This window comes from Muscardinus avellanarius (assembly GCF_963383645.1).
Source record: "Muscardinus avellanarius genome assembly, chromosome: 3".
In the NCBI taxonomy this organism is placed as follows: Eukaryota; Metazoa; Chordata; class Mammalia; order Rodentia; family Gliridae; genus Muscardinus; species Muscardinus avellanarius.
This window is the reverse complement of record NC_137788.1, coordinates 107,098,496-107,123,820: the sequence shown is the minus strand read 5'-3', so window position 1 is coordinate 107,123,820 and position 25,325 is coordinate 107,098,496. Positions and strand designations below refer to the sequence as shown.

The window sequence follows — 25,325 nt, the reverse complement described above, 5'->3', positions numbered from 1 at the left end:
ATTTTTTATGTTGAGACAGGGCGTTGTTAACTTGCTCAGGCTGGGTTTGAAGTTGGCAATCCTCATGCTTTATCCTCTCTGGTCACTGGGATTATAGGCTTTCACCACCACCCCTGGATATTCATTATTTTTATTAATTTATTAAGTTCTATTGAGATAAATAACAACTGGAAGACAAATATCTGTAGCTATGCAATGAAAACAACCCAAATTGTTAAACTCAGACATAGATACTGTTATGCTAAAAATTCACTAAAACTAAGGAATAGCCCACTGCTGGTTGAAGAATGTCCCACTGTAGGGTGGGGGGGGGAGGGAGGGAGAAAGAGAGAAGGAGAATGTGTGTGTCTTTGACTTTAAACATTTCCTAATACAACACAGATCAAAACAGAGTTTCTATAGAGGAAAATCTGTTAAGTCATGACTCTTGGTATTGACTACTAAAGTATAATGTATAAGTTCTCAACTTGTTAAAAAAAAAGTAGGTTAAAAAGTGTTAAGTCATGACTCTTGGTATTTACTACTAAAGTACAATGTATAAGTTCTCAACTTGTTAAAAGAAAAAAGTAGGTTAAAAAGTGTTCAGGAGCCAGGCATGGTGGGGGTGCATGTTTGTAATCCCAGCACTTGGGAAGCTGAGACAGGAGGATCACGCAGGTTCGAAGCCAGCCTCAGCTACTTAGTGAGGCTCTCAGCAACTCAGTGAGACCCTGTTTCCAAATAAAATATAAAATAGTGCTGGGAGTGTATCCTGGAGGTAGAAAGCATCTGTGTTCCATCCTAGTAACACACATACACACACACACACACACACACACACACGGTGTTCAGGAACCTGTATCTCACAGCTGGGCTTTTTCTTTTTTTCTTTTCTCTTTTCTTATCTTTTATTTTATTTTGTAATACTAGAAATGGAACCCAGGGGCATTCTACCACCAAGCTGTACCTCCAGCCCTATTTTTTATTCTTAATTTGAAACAGGGTCTCACTAAGTCGCAGAAGACCTCACTAAGTAGCTGAGGCTGTCCACAAACCTGTGATCTTCCTGTCTCAGCCTCCCATGTACTGGGATTATGAGCTAGCACCACCATAACCAGATAGCTGTGTTCAACCTCTTTTATAAGAGCACTACTAATCCAGTAATGAAGGCAGATCCCTGATGACTTAATAACTTCCCAAAGGCTTACTTCTTAGTACTATCACTGTGGGTATTATGTCCAATCCAGGGATTGTGGGGAAAGGTCCCTTGGGGGACACCAGTATTTAGACTATAGCATTGCCCTTACACCAAACAAATCTAGATGGAGGTGCATTATTGAAGGCCTATGTCCAGCTCTAATTCCTCCATGAATCCTGTGTTAGTAAGCTTTTCATTACTGTGACAAAATACCAGAGAAAAACAAGTTAAAGGAAGAAAGATATATGATTTCATATATATATATATATTTCAAAGGCTTTAGCCATAGTCGCCTAGCACCATTGCTTTGGGTATGAAGCAGAGCAGAAGGGCATGACAGAGAGAAGCTGTTCACATTGTGGTAGTCAAGAAGTGTAGAGAAAGAGTGATGGAGGGAGAAAGAGGCCAGAGACAAGACCTGTCTTTCCAAGGCACCCTGGTGACCTAATTCCTCCAACCATGCTACATGTCTGTAGTTTCCACCCCCTTCCCATAGCTCATTCTGCTATCAATAGATTGCTCCACGAAGAGTCCAGAGCCCTCCTGATCCACTCACTTCCCAAAGCCCCACCTTGGGACTCAGCTGCACAGGGACCATGGCATCAACACATCAGCCTTTGGAGGACCGTCCAGATCTAATCCAGAGCAAATTCATGCCCAGTTATTTCTATTCACTTTAATAAAAAAAAATATGTCACTTGTTTGGTACTACCATTTAACTGTCTCACTTGTCCATTTACCATCCTACAAGCACAATATAAACTATACAACCCCAAGGAGCCGTGCATCCTTTCAGGCTTTCTTGCACGGCCCATTTAGCTCTTCACAAGTTACACCACAAGAATTCACCAAGTCCTTGCTTAGTCAAAGTAAACAATAGTTCATTTAGGAAATAACAAGCAATTATTCACATGTAAAATTATTTACAGGAAGAAGTAGAACCAGAACCTGTTGTACAAGAGACTCCATACATTCCTACCTTCCAAAGTCTAAATGTGTCTTGCCCCAATGGGCTCCTGTTGACCTTCATCGGGCAGGAGTCTACAGGTGAGTGCGAGCTGGGATTGAGCAGCCAGGCAGTAACAAACAGCCATACAGAAAATAGTGGGACCATTATTGAAAATTGTTTTTTTTTTTCCCACCAATAAAGCAAATGTCTTTTAGAAAATGAACACAAACTATTTTCAAACAAAACTAATGACCAAATGCTGAATACTTAATATATGTGAAAAACTCAAATGTTATGATGGAGGTTCTAATTACTCCATTTTACAAAATAAATAAATAGAGGTTTCAGGAGGTTCTGTACCTTGCCCAAGGTCACCCAGCTCCTATGTGGAGCTATGATGCCATTCGTGGCTCCATGATGCAAATCTGGGGCCCTTAACAACTGTCCCAGATGGCCACAGGTACATTGCTTTGCTGGCTGACCAAAACAAAGGACGGTGAGCACAAAGTAGATCGAGACATGTGCAGTTAATGAGTGAAGAAAACCAGCCTCGATTCCCATCAACAGTATATAACTTTATATAGTCTATTATTTCTGTGGGTTATATGCATGGCTTCTAACCTATTCAGATTCATAAATACATATAAGTAGATCTTCTTAAATTAAATTTATGAAGTATCGATACTGGTAATTGACTTCAAATATCACTTAAATGAAGACCTCCAAGGAAATGCAAAAATAGAAGGCACCAAACTAGGACTTGAGTTCCAGAGCTGGCCCTGACATGAGCTAAGTATAGTATCTTCTATCATGATGTAGAAACCACACTATGATTCAGATGCAGAAAAAGATGACAATAATTAGGCAAGAAGATAAAAATCCCAGCCCCGTAGCATTGTCCGGGTCACAGGTTTAATTTTTGTCCTTGATGTTATTTTAAGGTCACCATGTTGTAGATGAGGAACCCACCTGGAACATCATGGTCCGTCAAAGCTACCCCCAGAGGATGAAGCACTATGAGTTCTATAAGACAGTGATGCCACCCATGGAGCAGGAGGCCTCCAGAGTTATCACTAGTCAAGGCACTGTCATCAAGTACATGTTGGATGGATCCACACAGGTAAAAGGATACATCCTGTAAACTACTTAAAAAGTGTGTGAGTGACGGGGGCATTCCCTGGGGCTGCAAGGATATTCCTTTGCTGCAAAGAAAAAGCAGATGAACTATGTGTAAGGAGCATCACAATAGAAGGAAAGAGAAGCAAATGAAATGACAGTCGGGCGTGGTGGCGCACGCTTGTAATCCCAGCATTCGGGAGGGTGAGACTGGAGAATCAGCGTTCATAGACAGCATCAGCTACTTAGTGAGGCCCTCCGCAACTTAGTGAGACCCTGTTTCAATATAAAGGATGAAGCCGGGCATGGTGGCGCACGCTTGTAATCCCCGCACTTGGGAGGTGGAGACAAGAGAATGGTGCATGTTCGAAGCCAGCCGCGCTGGCTTAAGAGACCCTGTTTCCAAATCAAAATATATTTTTTATTTATAGCCCGGAGGTAGAAGGGTTTCCAGGAACCCCAGTATCACCAAAATTAAAAATATAAATAAATAAATAAATAAATAAATAAATAAATTTTAAAAAGTAAAAATCCTAGAGGGGGCAAAATCAAGAGTGCATAGAAGAAGTTAAAATAATTGTGAAAAAGCCAGGTGTGGTGGCGCACGCTTGTAATCTCAGCATTCGGGAGGCTGAGACTGGAGGATCACAGTTTGCGGACAGCCTCAGCTACTTAGTGAAGCCCTCCGCAACTTAGTGAGATGCTGTTTCAAAATAAAGAATAAAAAAAATAGGTCAGAGGGTGTAGCTCAGAGGTCAAATGCCTCTGGGTTCCATCCCCAGGTCCCCCCCCCAAAAAAAAATGTGAAAGATCTAGGAGTGAGACAAGACAGATTTTTCTTTTTTCTTTTTTCTTTTTTCTTTTTTTTGCAGCACTGGAGATTTAACTCGGAGGCTTTCTACCTCTAAGCTACACCCTCAGCCCTATTTTTTATTCTTTATTTTGGAACAGGGTCTCACAAAGTAGCTGAAGCTGGCTATGATCTTCCTGTCTCAGCCTCCCAAGTACTCCTGAGCCTGTGCCACCATGCCAGGCTGAGACAGGTAAATTATGAGGGAGAGAGAAGTTTAGAGATGTGGGAAAAATATACTAAAATCTCCAGAAGAAGAAAATAGGATGCAAATAGTAATAAACATTACATTTTTCCAACACTTCAAATTATTTTAGATTAAATAGGGCAACCAAGTACCAATCAGGTCTGACATAATTTATCTTTTAAAGATCATATAAATATGTCATCGTGCAATCTTAGGACTGCACAGACAGAAGATCCCAAAAACTCTCTGAAGGGATCCAGTTACCTATAAAAGAATAAGAATCAAATACACATTTGATTTCTTTGAGTTGATTAGGAAGCTGTACGTAGTCAGCCTGTTACATGTATCTGCAAAATCTAGAGATTTATATCTAGAGATAGATATAAATGAAATGAGATATTTGAATAGATGATAAAATTTAAATATGGTCATTTGAAAAACTGAGATTCTAAGTATATTTTCCAACTGCATAACTATGAGCCATGAGGAAAAACTCAACCCAGCAAAGGATAGGAAATAAAGAAAAGACACAAATCAGAAGGTAAATGGACAATCTCAAGTCATATTACTGTGCTGGTTGTTATGCTACGTCTCTGAGCTCAAATCTCCTCTTCTGTGACACACTTTGTCATGCCGAGTCTGGAGTTCAGCTGTCAGCCTTCCTTATTGGAGTATTTTTAACTTATATCAGTTTGACACACAGTGTGTATTGTTATCCTGCCTCTTTCTTGCTTCTGAACGTGCTGAGAACTTGTGTTATTTCTTTAGATTCTCTTTGCAGATGGTACTGTGAGCCATAGTCCCGACTCAGGCCCTGTCTATCCTTCTCCAGAAACGTCAGCAAGCCCTCATAATGGAGATTTGGGGGACACAGCTTCTCAGCAAAAATCAGAAACAGTACCATCTGAGATTGTCATCACAAAGAAAGGTAGCCATGGAAGCCTCTCGGTTGAGACTGGTTTAATATTGTCTTTAGGTGTTTAATAAGTGTTCAATATCACTATAATAATACTTCTCACTTTTTCTGGGAATATGTTCAGATATATTTATATACATATATGCTTGCAATACCAGAACTACATATGGTTTTGTACAGTCTTTCTCTTCGTAACAAATAATGAACATTTCCCTGTGTCATTATATATTCTTACACAACATTAACTGTACAGCTTGGGCTGCTGTCATAGGGTTGATTGAGCAGACTGGAAGGTTGAGATTCTAAGTAGACAGCTCTGGAATTCTTTTGGTCTTTTTTCTCAGAATTGCAAGAAGGTACATCAGCTCCAGGAAGGAGGTCATAATTCTGCAACTTCCAAAGCAGAAAGCATAGGGTGAATACATGCACTTCTTCAATTGTTTTTCTTTCTTAAGGAAAAATATTTTCAGATCTCCTAACCCTCAGTATACCTCCTCTTATATCTATCTTATTGGTCAGACTTGGCTGGAAAAACAAGTATCTGACATTTTTGGCTTCTGTTCTTATAACTTTTAGGGGAAAAGGAATGTGGGTAACAGTTTAGTAAGCAATCAGCAATGACTTCCATAACTGAAATGGCAAGACTGCTTGCTCTCCTGAGGTTTTTCCATGTATACACCACCATGAGCACAGAATTAAAATGTCTACTTTCTCAGACACTTACCAATACCAGATATTATGGTTCTTATTCAGTTTGACAACTGATGTATTATTATGTTAATTTAAATTTATCTGATTACTGGTAAGGTTAAACACTTAAAGATATTTATGGCAGGCTGAGGATGTAGCTCAGTGGTAGAGCACTTGCCAAGCATGGGCAAAACGCTCGATATAATCCTCAATACCTAAAAAAATAGTAGTAGTAGTAGTAGTAGTAGTAGTAGTAGTAGTAGTAATGTATTGAGTTTTCATTCATTTTGTGAATTTTCACAAAAAATATTTAGTATTTTAGTGCTAAATGTTATATAATTTCCATGTAATTTTTTCTTTGACCCTTGAATTATTTAAACTTTTCTATATTTCCAAACCTATGGCACTTTTTGTTTGTTTTTATAATTGACTTTTAACTGCCCAAAAGTTATTGAAACATGATTTATAACCTCATATATGGTCAAGTTCATTAAAAAAATTCTGAACTGGAAAATATAAAAGCATCCTACAGTTATTTGGTACAGTGTTTTCTATACTCATTAGGTAAAACTTGTTAGTTATGTTGTCCAGATCTATATCTGAGTTTGGCCAACTTTTCTCTAAAGAAAAAAATAGTAAATGTCTTAGACTTTGTGAGCCATATGGTCTCTGTCACAATTACGTAACTCTGCCGTTGGAGCATAAATGTAGCCATGGGCAATACATAACTATAAGCTTTGGCTAGGTTGTGCTCCAATAAAATTACTTATGGACACTAACATTTTTAATTCACAACTTTAGAACTATTATATCTTCATGGTAAATTTAACTTTTCATCATTTTGTAGTGGCATTTTATTCTAGGACTCTTTTTTCCCCAAATCTATTTTGCTTAGCTATTACTTCATGAGCTATTGTTTAGTACTTAACCAACATAACTTTTCCATGTTTATATTTATTTTCTGTGGCTTATGTTTAAATTTTTCCCTTACAAACAGCATGCAGATGGATATTTTAAAAGTTAAATTCAAGCCTTTTGTTTTTAGAGGTTTTAATCCACTAAATGTATAACCTATTTTTCCCTGAAAAAGTCTTTATGCTATCTTCATTCTTGAAGGATAATTTCCGAGTGTAGAATTCTAAGTCTGCAGGTATTTTCCTCCTAGTATATTGACAATGATCCCCTATATTCCTTATTTCCAATGTTACTGTTAAAAAGTTGGCTGTCAGTCTAATTGTAATTGCTTTAAAGATAATCTAACTACTTTTATTTTATTTTATTATAATTTCAATATGATTTGACTATGTGTGTGTAGATTTGTTTATTTATCCAAGGTGAATATGTTGGGCTTCTGGAACCTATAGATTAGCATCTTTCATTGATTCTGAAAATTTCTCAAGAAGTATCTCTTAAAATATCATTTCCTATTCATCCCTTTCTCCTTTTCTTCTGTGCTTCCCATTGAACATATTTAAAGGCCTTTTAATCTCTCTTATTACTTCTATTGCTTTGGATCTCTCTGCTTCATTCTAAATAATTATTTTAGATCCCTCAACTGTCTTTTAAATTTTTTTCTCTTATTAAATATGCATCCTAATTTTTAAAGCTTCAGTTATTACAGTATGTGTGTTTGTGTGTGAGTGTGTGTGTGTGTGTGTGTGTGTTTTACTCAGGATTGAACCCATGGGCACTCTACCACTGAGTCATACAGCCCTTTTTATTTTTTATTTTTATTTTGAAACAGAGTCTTCTATGTTGGTGAGGACCTCACTAAGTTGCTGAGGCTGGCCTTGAACCTTGGATCATCCTGTTCCATTTTTAACATAAGACTTCTCATTGCTTTGCTTTCCTTCTCTTTACTCATTTTTTCTGGTTCCTTTTTACTCCTGGAATCTATTTACTTTTTATCGGTGCATTATAATCTCATTATAATGTAGATCATGTTGACAATGGCATACGTTCACACAGTACCTGGTGCACCACCACCCCCGCCCTGCCTCCCCATTTCCCTTCCTTCCAATACCAAGTGTCCAGGTTAACAATGTTATATTTATATGTATATACATAGTCACTGGTAGCATTTTCATTAGTGAACCTCAGCCTTCTTTCTCCCCTACCCTTCCTCCCTAGCTCCATCGAGGATCTCCTCCATCATCTGGAATCTCCAAATACTCCCTAACTTGAGCATATTCAAGAAAATATGTCTTTTCTCTTTCTCTTTGTTTACTTGGCTCATCTCACTTAACATAATATTCTCCAGGTCTTTCCATCTTTTTATGAATGATATAACTTTGTTCTTCTTTATTGCTGAGTAGAATTCCATTGCATGTATTTCCCATAATTTTGTAATCCATTCATCTATTGATGGAAGTACAGTAATATATTCATACCCATGCTCATAGCCAAACAATTCATAATAGCAAAACTATGGATACATTAGATATTCTGTGTCTATTCTAATATCTAAGATGTTGTGGGTCTAATTCTGCTTCCTGTTGTTTATTCTGTCTTTCATTTGAAATAAGTTCCTTGCTTCATTTTGTCCTTTTGACTATGAGATGACCATTTTTTTCTCACTGTGTAGCTCTGAATAAAGGTAGCATAAAAGTGCACTTCTTTAGAAAGGGTTTTTGTTTCAGAAAGGATTTTAGCAGGTGATAGGGGAACCAATTTTTTGAGTCATTTTAAATTATTAATATAAAGGATTTCTGTATATGTCACCAAACCAATATAAAATTTCAATTAAGCCCTATATATTATATATTATACATAATATATAAGAATCTGCTTGTGGTTATAAACTTTTAGACACTTTTGTCTTCTCAGCTCAGCACCATTTGACTGGCAGTGCTTGGGTAAGTAGGAAAAAGCATGAGTTTATTTCTGTTTATTATTAACACAGTCTGAACATGTAGCCCTTTGCATTCTCAGACTTTTAGAAGGATCCCATGTTATTGTTCCCCAACTCCACACCCAGTAGACTCCAGCTTCTTTTCCTGAGTCCTATAGCACAGAGAAAACACTCAGTCTCCCAGCTGGACAAAGACCCTCAGGACAAAAGCCAAGCTCAGTGCTATTTTTGCCTTCTTGGGTTCCACTTTTACCCAGACCCTAGCATATGCTGACTTTACTTCCAGTTCCTACCTCACAGATACTTTCAATTAAAAGATGTTTTCCAGTAGCTTTAGTTATTTTCAGTGGAATTCTTGGTATCTTGTCTATGATATCACTGAAAACAAAAGCCCAGCTCAGCCTGTTTCTGTCCCCTTGCCTCTGTCCTGATCCTTGGCCAGTTTTCTTCACTTTACAGACCTGTAGACTTAATCATTGAAGACCATTGATTAATATTTCAGAATATGAGCTGATTTCTTCTTCATATTGTCTCACCTCATTTCCATCCTCATCCTTTCATACCCAAATCTGCTCCCTCCAGTTTTCATTGGTACCAAAATGTGCTTCTTCGTCTCTACTACCATTTTTAATTTCTAACTCCTTAAAACCTCCTAACTGCTGCTCTTGTTTTATTACTACTACTTCTCCACCTTCCTGAAAAAATCACCTAGTCTTTTGACCATATCACTATCCCTCTTAAAACTATTTGTTTTGTTTTTTAATTGAGTACATTGTAATTATAGATCATATTGGGATACAGAGTGTTAGAAAATATCCACCTAAAGGAAAACCTCAAGATCTCTAACATACTGTGAAGATGGACTTTACCAAAACAGTAGCTCTCACAATCAAAATCTGCTTGGAATTCATCCTCCAGCTACATAGCTAGTAGTCGTCTAAACCTACCTTGGCATGCCTCAATATGCTGTCTTTTTTGCATCCTTTTGCGGGGGTGACAATCCTGTACCCCGGATCTTTCGGTGATAAAAGAATGAGAAGACAAGGGCAAGGCAGAGGAAGAAGAGGAGAATGGAGGAAGTAGAAGAAAAACCAAGACGTAAAGTGTTTGCTACCATGTCTAGAGGACCGTCTCTCTGCCCTTTCTAAAAGTGATACCATTTTCACTACAGTGTTCTAGAAGTGTGAATATGTCACAGTGACAGCTTAGAACAATGGAAAGGCTTAACTTAATGTGTCTGTCTTTTTTGGTTTCCCTCTATTAACTGAGTTTCAATTAAATAGGCTGATGCACATTTCCTGACCTGAACTTGGAAATCTTTTTTTTAAATTTTTATTGGTGCATTATATTCATACATCATATTGGGGTGAAAAACTTGTGTGTACAGACATGTACACATCACTGATTTAACCCCTACCCAATTCCCACCCCATTCCCTCCCCGTCCCTCCCTCCCTTACTCGGCTTAGTGGTTGACTTCGATATGTTTAAGTACATTGTGTGTTTTAGAGATTTTCCTCTTCCCCCTCCTTTCTCCTCCTTTAGGTTGTCTTGTTTGCTCCTCTATAGGATTTCTTTTTTCATCTAGAGTTCCTCCTATGACCCACTTCTCCCTAACTCTCACATATTAGGGAAAGCATCTGATTTCTTATTTTTTGTGACTCACTAATCTCACTTAGCATAATGTCCTCCAGTTCCATCCATTTCCCTGAAAATGATGTAATTGAGTTTTTTTTGATGGCTGAGTAAAATTCCATTGTGTACATATCCCACAATTTTGTAATCCATTCATCTGTTGATGGACATCTTGGCTGGCTCCATAATTTGGCTATGGTGAATTGTGCAGCTATGAACATAGATACACATGCATTATTTTGGTAGTTTGGAGTTAACGATTCTTTCCTCTCTTTCCTACACCTCCTTTCTAGGTGTGAGTTTATGTCATCCCTGAGGCTTAATAAATCTGGCAAATCTCATCTACCAATTACTCACTGCTATTCATGAATAATGGAGTAAATCTATGCTGATAGACAGAGGGATTGAAATATACATGAGGATATCTTCTGTTCTATTTTCCTTTTCCCAATGGATGTTAGGGGAGAATGGAAATGGGGTGGGGGGAATCAGGCAATTGTCAGTGTAGTAATTAAACTGCATGACAAATTCAATAAGAAGCTATAGATATGCTTGGCTGGTGAGGATCCCCAGGACGAGTTTGAAGAAAGACGTTGCCTACAAATGATTGGCAAAATGGCAAATGAGTTTACAACAGTTCTAGAGTTCAGTGGCAAAAGGAGGAATCTTAAAGCTTGACAGATGTGCAGGAGACGAGATAGGCTCTAAAGCCAGAATGCAGAGCCCCAAATCCAAAAGCCAGGAAGGTATAGAAAGATACAGAATGTACACAGAAATTAACAGAATAGCAGCAGTGAGGTAGGGGAGTGTGTGTGTGTGTGTGTGTGTGTGTGTGTGTGTGTGTGTGTTTATAAGTAATGGAGATCCAGCCAAAGGCTCGAGTGCCCAAATTAAGGTTATATTCATAACATGATATTTTCCCTGTTGAGAAATAATACTAATCTATGAATACCACTTAGTATTATCTATGCCATAAGTTTGCCTTGTATCAAAACTTTATATGAACGATGTACATAAATGGTAGTAAAGTTACATTGTGTGTTATTTTACTTGAACTTCCACAGGAAAAGGACACAAAAATCAAACATCCATGGCACACAAGAGTGAAATCCATGACCCTCCCCCAGAGGTAGTCCAGACAGTGACTCCAGTGGAGGTTCACATAGGCACCTGGTTCACAACCACGCCCAAAGGAAATCGCATTGGCACCAAAGGACTAGAAAGAATAGCAGACTTGGCCCCGTTTTTATCCTTTCAGGCCACAGATCCTGTCAATGGAACGGTATGGAAAGCAATTGCTTAGTGCACAATTGTCTAAACCACTCGAGTCCTGAAAAAAACATAGTGAGATATAAAAAATTTTTTAAAAACTTAGAAGTGTCTAGAAAATTATAAATTTTAAATAAGTATTTGTTGTGGATGGGTGGATTGATGGGTCCATCTTCCCAAATCTAAACTTATTGTGTAGTATTTTTGACAAACATACTGTATCATAAAATGCTAACTTTGTTTTGCATGTGTGCATGGGTACGATGGGGTCAGAACAAAATATTCATTTTTGAAGTGAGAAGCAGGTTATGAATTGTCTATACCACTTTAAAATATAATCTTATTAGTGATGTCACATGTTTCCTTATGATGTGTAGATTTGTGAGTGGCTATTTGCTCTATCCCTACTTTGTGTCCTTCACAGTAAGGGGAAGGAATGTGTCCATGATCCTTGATTCAAAGTTCCTGTAGTAAGCCGGGTCTAGTGGTGCATGCTTGTAATCCCAGCATTCAGGAGGTAGAGACCAGAGGACTGCAGTTTGCAGATGGCCTCGGCTACTTAGTGAGTCCCTTCACAACTCAGTGAGACCCTGTTTCAAAAATATAGACTAAAAACTAAGGCTGGGGGTGTAGCTTGGAGGTACAATGCCCCTTGGTTTTACCCCCAGTACCAAAAAAAAAAAAAAAAAAAACCTGTAGTATATAAGGTAAGACATGCTCATGAATAGCTCAGGAAGTCAACACCCAAGGGCAGCTATGCAAAAGATTTTATTTGTACCATAAGACTAAGTGGCAAATTAACAATGTGGAAAATAATGGATTTGCTTATGGTCTAAAGTCACAACTCTTGGGATGAACAATAGCACTTTCTGTGTGCCAGGCTTTCTGTTAGATTTTTATGTACATCATCTCATTAAGTCCCATACTCTTGTGTATTAATACACAGATGTAGAAGCTGAGCCTCAGCAAGTTAGGTAAGTGGTCCAGAGGACACATCCATGAGGTCCTGGGACCAGATCATAGCCCCTTGTTGGTGACTAAGAACTGGACACCTTCCATTCTTCAGCTTCCATTTTCACTCCTCCAACATCTCCTGTGGAGCTCTGCAGCACCTGCACAATCTAAACAAAGTGAAAACTGTCCTAGGTGGCGTCTCTGGTTACCACCACACCCCGCAGTAAAAGCAAAATGCCTGCTTTCTGTTGAGATGAGTTACATTGTCTAGCCAAACATCTTCTCCTTTATTATTCTGCTTACTTCTGAAACAATTTCATCCCAGGATCCCAGGGGCTCTGAGACAGGAGGATCACAGGAGGTTCAAGGACAGCCTTAGCAACTAAAACACTCAGTCCAATAACAAGATCCTGTTGCACAACTATTTTTAAAGAGAGCTGGTGGTGTATCTTGGGTGGAGAATGCCCCTGGGTTCAATCCCCAGCAATACACACACACCACACACTTCAAAATTTCTTACTTTGTTTGTTAGTTGTCTTTTTAGAATTTTTGTTTTTGTTGTTTGTTGTTGTTTTGTAGAATCTAAAGTACAAAATCATCTCAGGAGATTTTTTGTTTTGGGTTATTTCAAACAACTCATAATCTGATAATTTCTTACTTTATCAGCTCTCTCTCTCTCTCTCTCTCTCTCTCTCTCTCTCTCTCTCTCTCTCTCTCTCTAAGACTCAAAAAACAAAATCATCTGAAGAAGGTTGTTTTCCTTTTGTGATTTTGTTTATTTGTTGTAGTTATTTCAAATAACTCATATTTAATTTAGCCCTAGAGCCAATTATATGATTTACCATGCAAATCTGATTAACATGAAAGCTTGAATTAAGCAGTAAGTGAGTAAGAGGCTTGTAGCAATGGCAATATTCAGTCAGGGCTCACTGGGCCAGGCCCTATTCATGGCACTTTCCACATACCAATTCTTCCAACTTTCACAGAAGATTCTTATTGCTTGTGTCTTATAGACGAGGCAACTAAACTAGAGAAGTTAAGTCATTTGCCCAAGATGACACAGCAAATGGTAGAGTGAGGTTGTGGACCCCAAGATTGCATGTCAGATCCCCCATACCTCACTATGCAAGAAATCGATATGGTCACATGAAAGAAAATTGAAAACAGATGTGTTCTTTCCAATCCCTGCCATAGACGCATGCTACAGAGGAGTGAGCATGAGCACTGCCCTAGTAAGGCCTGGATCTGTGTCTGTTGTGTCCCTAAGGCTCTGTCCTGCAGAGCCCTGGGAAAGAACACACAAACGCCGAGTCTATTGATGATGCTTCCTTCCTTTAATGCGCACAGCAAGCAAATATATATTGGTATCATAACCCCTCCCTCATCACCCCACCAACCCCAAGCTTCCCACAGCTAGGGCATGCACATTTCTAACCCTCTCATAGGCGGGCTGGTGGTAGCACGAGGCACTGCATCACTGATCATCCGTAGGGCGCCTGATAGGGCACACTGCGCGGGCTCAGGGCACCGCCAGCCTCGTGAGCCTTCTGACTTGGCAACATGCCTAGGTGCCATCTTGAGCCACCGCCCCATCCCGGTCTAGCTGAGCGGGCCCCGACATGTGTCCCAGCCACTATTCAGAGGACCAGCCCTACTATGAACACCCTTATTCACACACAGGAGCTGACAATCATGCAACAGCTGGGAAGATGAATATCCAGAACTATTAGCTATTCAGAAACACCCTTGTTACTTTATCCCAGTTATCCCTCCCTGTGGTGACCAGAGAATGTCTAAATAATAATATGCCAATATATCTACTAAGTAGAGAGCAAGTGTTATAATTACTAACTTGATGGTCAGCTGAGTGTGAAGCAGCTACAGCTCATGCAGTCCACATAAATTCTTCCTCAGAAAATACTAGTACTGGCTCCATTTTGTAAATGAGAATCCAGGAGCACAGAGAAGTTAAGTGACATGCCTGAGTCACCCAGACATCCGGGGTGCCAGGATTTGAACACACACACACACACACACACACACACACACACACACACTCAGAGGAGTTTAGAATTTCACAAGGCTTCTATAACAGAAATTTATTTTTGGCAGTTCTGGAAGTTGGAAGCATGAGACAAGGGTGTGTGTGTTTGTCAGCATGGCCTTGTCTGGTGAGCACCCTCTTCTGGGCTGCAGGATTCTCTAGAGTGGCAGCAGTGCATGGTGGAAAGAGAACAGGAGCTCTCTGAAGTCCCTTTTCTAAGGGTGCTAACCCCATTCCCACCATCTTTCGAGGGTCTACCTCCTAGTACCATCACCTTGGGGTCTAGGGTTTCAACATACAAATTTTGGAAGAGGCACAAACTTTGATTTCATAACGGCTGACTAGTGACTCTGCTATAGTATACCAGGGTCTGACTGTATTTTCTATGGTTTCAAGTCTAATCCATATAACTAAAACCCCTCAGAAGAAAGGTGTAATCCATTAATATGGCTCATATTCCTTCCTGATGTGGTCCCTGGCCTTTTGTCTTCTCCTTGCTCCATCCTGGGTCCTCTGTTCTAGCACCTCTGGCTCCTGCTGTGACTCTGCACACCAGGCTCCAGCTCAGCATCGTTTCCTTAGGCAGGAAGCTGGACCAGATCAAAACTTTCGCTGCAAAACCCAGCATCTCCTCCAAGGCCATTCTTTTCAGTAACTTCAGTAATGACTAGCCTCCTTCTGGTCTGTAGCTTGTAAAGAACCAGGAGTTAAACTTTAATCTTCTTCCTCACTGTACTCATCACCTGTCATAGTACCCAGCACATGGTCAGCACTCTGAAATTTTGGGCTCATTTGGACTGCAGTGGAATAGATCTGAAGATAATGGGTTGACAAAGTGACTACTCTTTGTTTTTTTTGTCCAAAATGATCCAGTGGTTTTCCTTCTCAGACCCTCTGTCCACTTTCCAAAATAATACTCTCCACCTGAACAGAAGGATTATATAATAGACTTTCATCTACAACTATATCTACTCAGCTTTAGGGGAGGGTACAAGACAGAAAATACAGCATGATTGGTCAGCATCTTTGTCCACCGGGAGGCCGGGCAGCAAACCACATGCCTGACTCCCTGAATACTCAACTCCACTCAGGGCAGGCATAGCGGTGGCACAGATAGGAGCACATGTTTGTGCAGGTTAATATAATATAGAGATGCTTCAGCCTCTGTCCCCAAGCAGCCTCCAAGTACTGTCCTGATGATATAACCCCTGGCACCTACAACCAACCTGCAGCTCACCCCACCTGGGCAGTCATGTAGAGCAGGGGTTCCACAGCATGAAAGGCTACCGCACACCACGTTTATCTCTGTGGTTTCCAAGGAAACAGAATCATAGGCATTTTCCCAGACAGGTCTGGGTTAACCCAGTCCTGATTCTAACTTTATGTGTTTGTAGGGTTGAGGATAGTGGGGACTCCTAGGGGCATTCTAACTCTGAGCCACATCCCCAGCCCTATTTTATTTTTTATGTTGAAACAAGGTCTCACTAGGTTGCTCATTGCTGAGGCTGTCCTCTAACCTTTGATCTTCCTGCCTCAGCCTACCATGTACTGGGATTACAGGTTTTCACCACCACACTGGGCTCTAATGCTAACTTTTTATTTACAACTATACTCTGGTGCTTGCTTATTGAGTGACCTTAAGCAAGTCTCAAACTTCTCTAAGCCTAAACATCCCCATCTATAAAATATGGGTGTCACCTGCTTTAATGATTGTTGAAAGCAGTGCATTGAATAGATTAGGTAAATTTTTCACTTGTAAATAAATAACTAGGATTTTGATGGTACCATCTTTGTCTTCAGTGGAGCATAAAAATGAGTGCACTGGGGATCAGCACTTGTCCCTGTGATGACCTTCTGCCCCTGCCTTCAGGTTATGACAACTCGAGAAGACAAAGTAGTCATTGTTGAAAAGAAAGATGGCACGCGGATAGTGGACCATGCAGATGGGACTAGAATCACGACCTTCTACCAAGTCTATGAAGATCGGATTGCTCCACCAGATGACCCAGAAACAAGTGAGTTTTGTTGTACAGGCACATAGCAATACTGTAAAATTCTTTAGCATAATATAAATAGAATTATTGTTGACTACTGAATAGACACATTAAAAAGTAATTTATTGGTTGGTTGGTTGGTTGGTTGGTTTGTACTGGGCATTAAACTCAGGGACATTCTACCTCCAAGCTATATCCCCAGTCCTTTTTATCTTTTTTGTTTTAAAATAGTGCTTTACTAGGTTGCAGAGTATCTTGCTTCATTGCTGAGACTATCCTCGCACTGGAATCCTCCTGTCTCAGCCTCCAAAGTGTTGGTATTACAATTATATACCACTATGCCCAGCTAAAAATAATTTTAATGAAGTCAACCAATGAAATAATTTTATTTTCTTAGTAATTTTTAAAATGCAGAATACTATTATTTACTATAGTCACTACATGGTATGATGGAGCTCTTAAATGTATTCCTCCCATCTCACTCAAAGTTTGTGTTCTTTTACCAACATCTTCTCAACCCTTTGCCCTTATGACCCCTAACAGCTATGATTCTCCACATATCAGTGAAATCATGCAGTGTTTATCTTTCCATTCCTAGCTTTTTCACTTACCAGAATGTCATCCCGTGTCATTCATGTTACCACAAATGACAGGGTGTCTTCTTTTTTGAGGCTGAATAGTATTGCATTGTGTATCTTTACCATATTTTTTATCCATCCATCTCTGATGGACACTTAGATTGATTCCCAGTCTTGGCCATCATAAATAATGGCTGCAATTAAAATGGAAGCACATTACTACCTTTATTGCGCTGTACATCTCCACAGAGATAGGAGTGGTAATAGCTATAGTTGGCTGATGGATGGTCATAGTGCTTCTTATTTTTACCACTGAAGATCTATGGCCAGGATTGGTGGAAACTAAAAGCTAAACATGATGACTCAGTCATCCTGGATATGAGCCATTTGGCCTGTTGCCCTTGATCCTTAAGGCATCTGATTTGCATAAACAGGTGACCTAGAATTGGTTTTCCTTCAAGTCCAAACATATTTCTCATTATCAGAAAGGCAGCATAAAAAGAAAGGAAGCTGTGGGTGCGCACTAACTGGAACCTGCACAAAAACCCAAAGCGCCTGCCAGCTGCCCTGCCCACAGTTAAAAAGTATTTTGAATAAAAAGTTATTCCCTGACCTCCTTTTCAACAATGACTCCTTTAGTGCCAGAAACCCTGGCTTTTCATTATTGTATATATCTAAGGTATGCAAAATGATATTCTGATAGAGTGCAATTATTACTATAGTCAAGCAAAGTAATATGCCCATCATGTTAAGAACATCTAAAATCTACTTTTTAGAGTATTTTCATCATATGATATATTATTGACTATAGTATTCCTGATACACATTAAGTCTCTAGACTTATTCATCATCATAAGTACAACTCCCATCTCCTGAGATGTTACATCTCCCATCTCCTCCCTATAAAATCATGTGTATCATGTGATGCACTAATTTTGATGTTTTTGTACATACATCTAGGGGACAGAGAAAAGTACCCATATATTTCCACAAGAAAATAGGTACAAGGGTGTTACTTTCAACAATTAATATTATATTAAAATATTGGGGAAACATAAATATCCATCAATAACACAACAGAAAAATAAAATGTGGTAAATTTCTACAAAAGAACATTACATAGTGGATATAAGAAACCACATACACACATAAATATACATACACACATCAATATTACTAGAGGCCTCAAAACAATATTTTAAAAAGAAGCATGTACATAATCATATAATTATTTAATTACATAGACTAATAGATAATTCATATAAATGTAAACCACACAAATATTATATATTGTTTTTGACACATGTATTTACATAAAAGTGTAAAAGTGCAAGAAGGAAATAAATCTAGACATAAAGAGAAACTTCAACTTTTGCAATTTTCTCTTATACACATATTATAAAAGTTTAAACATATGACAAAAATAGTATCAAGTATACATTTTGAGTAGTGAGTACGTGGGTGGTTAAATCAAATGTTATGCTTTCCAATTTTTGAAATTGAAAATCTTTCAAAATAAAAAGGCTAATGACAAACAATAATGTAAATTAAATATTAAGATTTATCTGGGAAAATTATTCTAAATTGATAAAGAAAGTAGGCTACACTCCAGTCCAACAGAGGTCTCAGCTCCTGGTCTATTTTCCAGTTGTGCTTTTCCATGGGTAACCCAGATAGCCAGCACAAAATCCACAGGCTGAGATCTATTTTTCAGTGTGTGCATCCCATCCGATCTGCTTACCTTGCTTTGCTTATAGTCGAAGGTCCTCGGACTATCACCAGACAAGTGAAGTGCATGCGGATAGAAAGCTCACACCACGCCACTGTCATCACCAACTGTGAGGACAGTAGCTGCTGCGCCACCTTGGGGGATGGAACGTCTATTATCGCAAAACCACAGGGAACCTACCAGGTAGGTCCAGCTGCAAGATGAGGAGTGCTAAAGATAAGTGTCCATTCTGCTAAGAAAACCCACAGCTTCAGGGCAGTGAACATATCCGCAATAAAGAAGATGGAAGTCTGGGATGGTGACACGTGCCTGTAATTTCAGTACTTCAGAGTCTGAGACAGGAGGGCCACAGGTGTGAAAGCAGCCTCAGCAACTTAGTGAGACTTTCGGTAACCTAGTAAGACCTTGTTTCAAAACAAACAAACAAAAAATTAAAAGGCTGGGAATGCCCCTGGGTAGTACTAAATTAAAAAAAAAAAATGGCTCTCTTTTCTCACCTGATTTTAGAATCTACTTCTTAGACTTGAATTTATTCACCTTTTTTTTTTTTTTTTTTTTTTGTGGGTCTGGGGATGGAACCCAGGGGCATTTGACCTCCGAGCTACACCCCCTGCCCTATTTTTTATTCTTTATTTTGAAATAGGGTCTCATTAAGTTGCAGAGGGCCTCACTAAGTAGTAGCTGAGGCTGTCGGCGAACCGCAGTCCTCCGTTCTCAGCCTCCCGAATGCTGGGATTACAAGCGTACCCCACCACTCCCGGCTATTTCACCTTCTTTTAAAAAACCTATTCCAGAAAAACATTGCCCTGCTTATAAAGGAAAATGCTTTCACTAAGGCTCTCCTACGTGCTGGTGCTGTGAGTGTTGGAAATATCTAGATGACCTGGCCAAGCCCCACCTGCCTCACTGCACCTCCTGCCATTTCTAGGCTCATTCTTAACTCTCCCTCCTTCCCACCTGCAGTGCACTCCTAACATCTCAGGGCTTATGGTCTGTGTGGTCCTGGCAGGCCAGTTGGCCCAGCTGAAGCAAAGCTTGGTGCTTGGAATGTCAAAGGTTAATACCTCCTCCTGCCTTCTTGCAAAGCACAAATACCTGACCACCCGGCATCAGCCTACAGCCCTTTACTCTGAGAATGATTTACCTTCAGCATTTTACTTGTTGGAGATTGAACCAGGCTGTCCCCAGACACTGAAAATCCAAAGTCAGAAAGTGCCAGGCAAAGATTGCACTCTGACAAATACATAGGACTATGAAAGTTGCTGAGGCCAATTTATTCCTCCAATCTCCCTGGGAGTAAAAACCCTTCTTTTTTTCCATCTAGCGTAGATTGTTGTGGGGAAGGAAAATGCTGAATGAAAACATAGGTATAAATGGTTTTGTCCTTGGTAAGCAATGATCTCTTACATACCATACCCAAAACATAAGCCTCACAAAATTAAAAAAACAAAAAGCTTGTGTTTCAAAGGACACCAAGAAAGTAAAAAAATATACTGCAGAATATATTATTCATGTATCATATGGCAGTTGATAGTCTAGTATACAGGATAAACAAAGAACTCTACTCAAGAATAAAATGACTAACAATCCAAATTTAAAATGAGCAAAGGGGCCTGGCGTGGTGGCGCACGCTTATAATCCCCGGGCTTGGGAGGCAGAGACAGGATTGCGCAGGTTCGAAGCCAGCCGCGCTGGCTTAAGAGACCCTGTTTCCAAATAAAAAAAATACCAGTACCACCAAAAAAAAAAAAAAAATGAGCAAAGGGTTTTAATTTCTCCAAGAAAACAACAGATGGCAAATAATCCACTGTGTGAGGATTTCAATTTTTGTACATCCTTGCTAACACCTGTGATTGTCTTTTTAACTGTGAGTGTGAAGTGATATCTGACTGTGGTTTGATTTGTATCTCCCTAGTGACTAATGACGGTGAGCCGGAGCCATTCTCCTTCTTACCTAGACCCCTAGTCCTATTTTATTTTTTATTTTGTAACAGGACTTCACTAACAGGGTCTCAGCTGAGGCTGGTTGTAAACCTGCAATTCTCCTGACTCGGCTTCCCAAGTATTATAAGTGTGAGCCACCACAACTGGCTCAGATTCCAAACATTTTGAAAAAGGCCAAGTGTGTTTATCTCAGTTAAAATGTATTAAATACCTGAAATAAAAAGCACAGGGCAATTACTTAGACATGACAATTAAAGTGAGCAGATAAATATAAGGATACAGAAAAAAAAATTATATCTCAAGTATTCAGTTTGCCTCCTTCTTGAGCAGTCCTTCCCAAACCTTGAGTCCTTTTTTGGATAACGTCTTCTTCCTGGAAACACTGTCTGTGACTAGGACCTACTGATACCAGTTTTCCTAAAATGATTTTCCAAGTCTTTCAAGTTGAACAAGAAATTTAAAAGTTTCCTCTACTGTGTCTCTCCCCTTCCAGGTGCTACCTCCAAACACAGGCTGTCTTTATATAGATAGGGATTGTTCAGCTACGTACTGCCATGAGTCCAGCAGCAGTATCTACCAGCCCTTCCAAAAGCGGGAGCAGCTGAGAGCCAGCAGGTACATCATGAAGCACACCTCAGAGGTTGTCTGTAAGGTCCTGGACCCTGAGGGAAACTCTTTTCAGGTAAAGTGCATCGTCAGTATGGAGGGCGAACTTGTGACTCTACTTTTGAGATATTTGGTACTGGCCACTACCCCTGTGGACTTTTCTAGCCTTGGGACGAGTTGTCCACTTTCTGCCAATACTTTTGGCAAGCAATCATGAATGTCTGTATCTGTACCTTGATTCTGTATCTTTACCTTCCAAAGAGAAGGCAAGCCAACAACTGGGATAGTAGAAATGTTTAAGCCTAAAAGAATAGAAGGAAAGAAATATTAGCATGCATCTAAATAAAAATGCCACCACAAAGAATGACATAAGAATGGTATGTTCCAAGGTTAAAGTGAGAGCCAGTACCAGGTAGCAAGCGAATGTGTATGACTAGGCACAAGTATGTCTGTGGTGAGACGTATGGGTAAGGCCAAGGACAGGGAGGCAGGGAGTTTGGATAGGTGCTCTGCTATTCTATAGTGATGCTCTCTCTCTCTTCTGTTTCTGTCTTTCTTTTCTTTCTCCTTCCTTCCTTTCTTCCTCCTTCCCTACCTCTTTACCTTCCTTTTTCCCTTCCTTCCTTCCTTCATTTATTTATTTTGGAGATGGAATGCAAAGGCATTCTACCCCAAGCTACACCCCCAGCCCTTTTGTTCTTATTTCTTTTTACTTTTTTTTTTATTGGTGCATTGTGGTCTTAATGGAGTACAAGGTATTAGAGGCATATATGCACATAACACTTTAGCCCTTACCCAATTCCCACCCCTTTCCCATCCCCTTTTCTTCTTTTCATGTTTAGCTTAATGACTGACATTAGGGAGTTTCCCTCTTCCCCTCTCCCACCATCCCCAGTTAGGCTTCCTTATTTGCTCATCTTTGGTTTCTCCTCCTTCATCTAGAGTTATTACTATGACCCTTTTTCTCCTTAGATTCCACATATTAGGAAGTGCATACGATTTCTTATTTTTTGTGACTAACTAATCTCAATTAGCATAATGTTCTCCAGTTCTGTCCATTTCCCTGTAAATGACGTAATTGTGCTTTTCTTTATGGGTGAGTAAAATTCCATTGTGTGCATATCCCATAGTTTTGTAATCCATTCATCTGTTGATGGATATCTTGGCTGGTTCCATAGTTTGCCAATGGTGAATTGTGCAGCTATGAACATAGATTCGCATGCATTAGTTTGGTAGCTCGTTTTCTATTCTTTTGGGAAGGTACCCAGAAGTGGTATTCCTGGATCATATGGTAAGTTCATTCACATTCTTAGGATCCTCCATACTGTTTTTCAAAGTAGTTGCACTAATTTGTAATCTCACCAACAGTGTATTCGAGTTCCCACTTTTCCACATTCTCGCCAGCATTTGTTGTTGTGTTTTGAATGATTGACATTCTAGTTGGAATTAGGTGAAATCGTGGTAGTTTTTATGTGCATCTCTGATTGTTAATGATATTGAACATTTTTATACATTTATTGGCCATTTGAATTTCTTCTTTCATGAAGTGTTTATTTAGTTCACTTGCCCATTTTTTTAACTGGGTTATTTGTTTTTCTAGTGGTGAGTTTCTTGAGTTCATTGTATATTCTAGATATTAGTCCTCTGTCAGAGGAGTGGGTGTCAAAAATCCTCTCCCATTCTGTTGGCTCTCGGTTGAGGTTCTTGACAGTTTCCTTTGCTGTGCAGTTTAGTGCAATCAAATGTATTGATCTGCCTTTTAGTTTCTTGTGCTTTGGGGTCTTGTTGAGAAAGTTTTTATCTGTGCCTATGTGTTGAAGTGTTGGACCTAGAGAGCTTCAAGGTCTGTAGTCTGATTTCCAAGTTTTTGATCCATCTTGAATTGACTCTTGTGCAGGGTGAGAAAGTGGGGTTTATTTCCATTTTTCTCATATGGTTAACCAGTTTTACCAATAGCATTTGTTGGAAAGGCTTTTTTTTCCAGTGTATATTTTTGGCCCCTTTGTCAAAAATCAATTGACTGTAAGTTTGAGTCTTCTTTTCTTTTCCATTGATCTGTGTATCTGTTTTTGTGCCAGTACCATGCCTTTTTTTTATTACTTTGGCTTTGTAGTGTAGTTTGAAGTCAAGTATTGTGATGCCTTCTGCTTGGTTTTTGTTGCTGAGAACCACTTTTGATATTCTGGGTTTTTGTTGTTGTTGTTCCATATGAATTTAAGAACTGATTTTTCTCTGTCTGTGACAAATGACCGTGGTAATTTAATGGTTATTGCATTGAATCTATAGATCACTTTTGGAAAAATGTATTTTTATTTTGAAACAGGGTCTGACTAAGTTGCAGAGGACCTCACTAAGTAGTTGAGTCTGTCCACAAAACATGATCCTCCAGTCTCAACCTCCCAAAAATCCCAAATGCTGAGATTACAAGCATGTGCCACCATGCCCAGCTACCTTTTGTCTTTTTATTGAGTTTAGGCCACTTATGTTCAGTGCAGTTATTGAGAGATGATTTTTAATTCCACATATTTTGAGTTTTAACTTCTGTTTAAGGTAGTGTTTTTCTTTGCTTAGTTGTTTACTTGATGGAAATTATTGTTTCTCTGGCTCTGGCATGTATTACTTATTTCTTCTTTGCAGTTAATCTTTTTTATTTCCCTGTCTAATTTGAGAGAGAGCTTTCCTGGGTAGGAAATTTTGGGCTGCAGGTTGTTTTCTTTCATAGTTTGAAATTTGTTACTCCAGGGCTCCCTGGCTTTTCTGACTTGGTTTGGGAAGTCTGGAGTGAATTTAATTGGTTTACCTCTGAATGTCACTTGGTCTTTTGCTTTTGTTGTCTTTTAAGTTTCTCTCCTTGGCTTCTACATTGGTCAGTTTGACTATTGTGTGGCATGATGAACCTTTTCTCAGATGTTATCTAAAGCAGGTTATAAAAGTTTTCTGTACCTGTGTATCGACCTCTTACTCTATGTTTGGAAATTTTTCTGACATTACTTCATTGAAAATATTGTTGATCCCTTTGGTTTCACATTCTATTCCCTCTTCTATTCCTATTATTCTTAGGTTAGGTCATTTGAGATAGGCCCATATTTCTTTGATGTCCAATTCATATTGTCAATTTGTTTTTTATAAATTATATACCATGCATTCATTTTTGGAGTGATCATATATATATATTTTTTTTTGTGGTACTGGGGTTCCTGGAAGCCCTTCTACCTCCAGGCTACACTCCCAGACCTATTTTTTACATTTTTATTTGGAAACAGGGTCTCCTAAGCCAGTGGACGCGGCTGGCTTCGAACCTGCGCGATCCTCCTGTCTCTGCCTCCCAAGTGCGGGGATTACAAGCGTGTGCCACCACGCCCGGCAGGAGTGATCATATTCTAAGAGTGAGATTCTATTCTCCGTGTGATCTAATCTATTGCTTATAGTTTATATTGATGCCTTCACTTCAATTATTTCATCCTTTATTTCTTTCAGGCTTTCTCTTAATTCTTTTTAGAAGTCCTGTATAATTTCTACTGTTAAATTTCTGATTTGTCCTTCTGGCAATCTCTGCAATTCTGTGTTGTTAGGTTCTGTTATTGTGGGGTTGTGAGAGCTCATTGCTTCCTAGTTATTACTCCTTCTCATGATTTCAGAAGTTTGCATCTTTGTAGCTTTTGATAGATCTCTCTCAATCTGTAGGTGCCAGCTGGTATACACAAGGGTGAGTTGTTTTGTATTTAGTGGTAAATGTTGAGTGAGGAGGAAAGTGATGATGATGTAAAAGCTAGATGGGTGTGGTGGTGCACACCTGTAATCCCAGCATTTGGGAGGCTGAGACAGGAGGATCCAGGT

At 39.3% G+C, this 25,325-nt stretch overlaps 1 protein-coding gene across 1 annotated transcript in view; it reads left to right on the top strand.

Moving 5' to 3' along the window:
- Nucleotides 1-25,325, top strand: part of SPAG17 (sperm associated antigen 17) — a gene marked incomplete at both ends in the record, with an annotated part of 222,114 nt that overhangs the window by 143,915 nt on the left and 52,874 nt on the right. Inside the window, 7 exons of the mRNA XM_080691512.1 lie at nucleotides 2,107-2,224; nucleotides 3,068-3,246; nucleotides 5,048-5,207; nucleotides 11,435-11,652; nucleotides 16,508-16,652; nucleotides 18,967-19,121; nucleotides 21,376-21,564. Coding sequence (XP_080547638.1) covers nucleotides 2,107-2,224; nucleotides 3,068-3,246; nucleotides 5,048-5,207; nucleotides 11,435-11,652; nucleotides 16,508-16,652; nucleotides 18,967-19,121; nucleotides 21,376-21,564 — 1,164 coding nt within the window. The remainder of the gene's footprint in view (nucleotides 1-2,106; nucleotides 2,225-3,067; nucleotides 3,247-5,047; nucleotides 5,208-11,434; nucleotides 11,653-16,507; nucleotides 16,653-18,966; nucleotides 19,122-21,375; nucleotides 21,565-25,325) is intronic.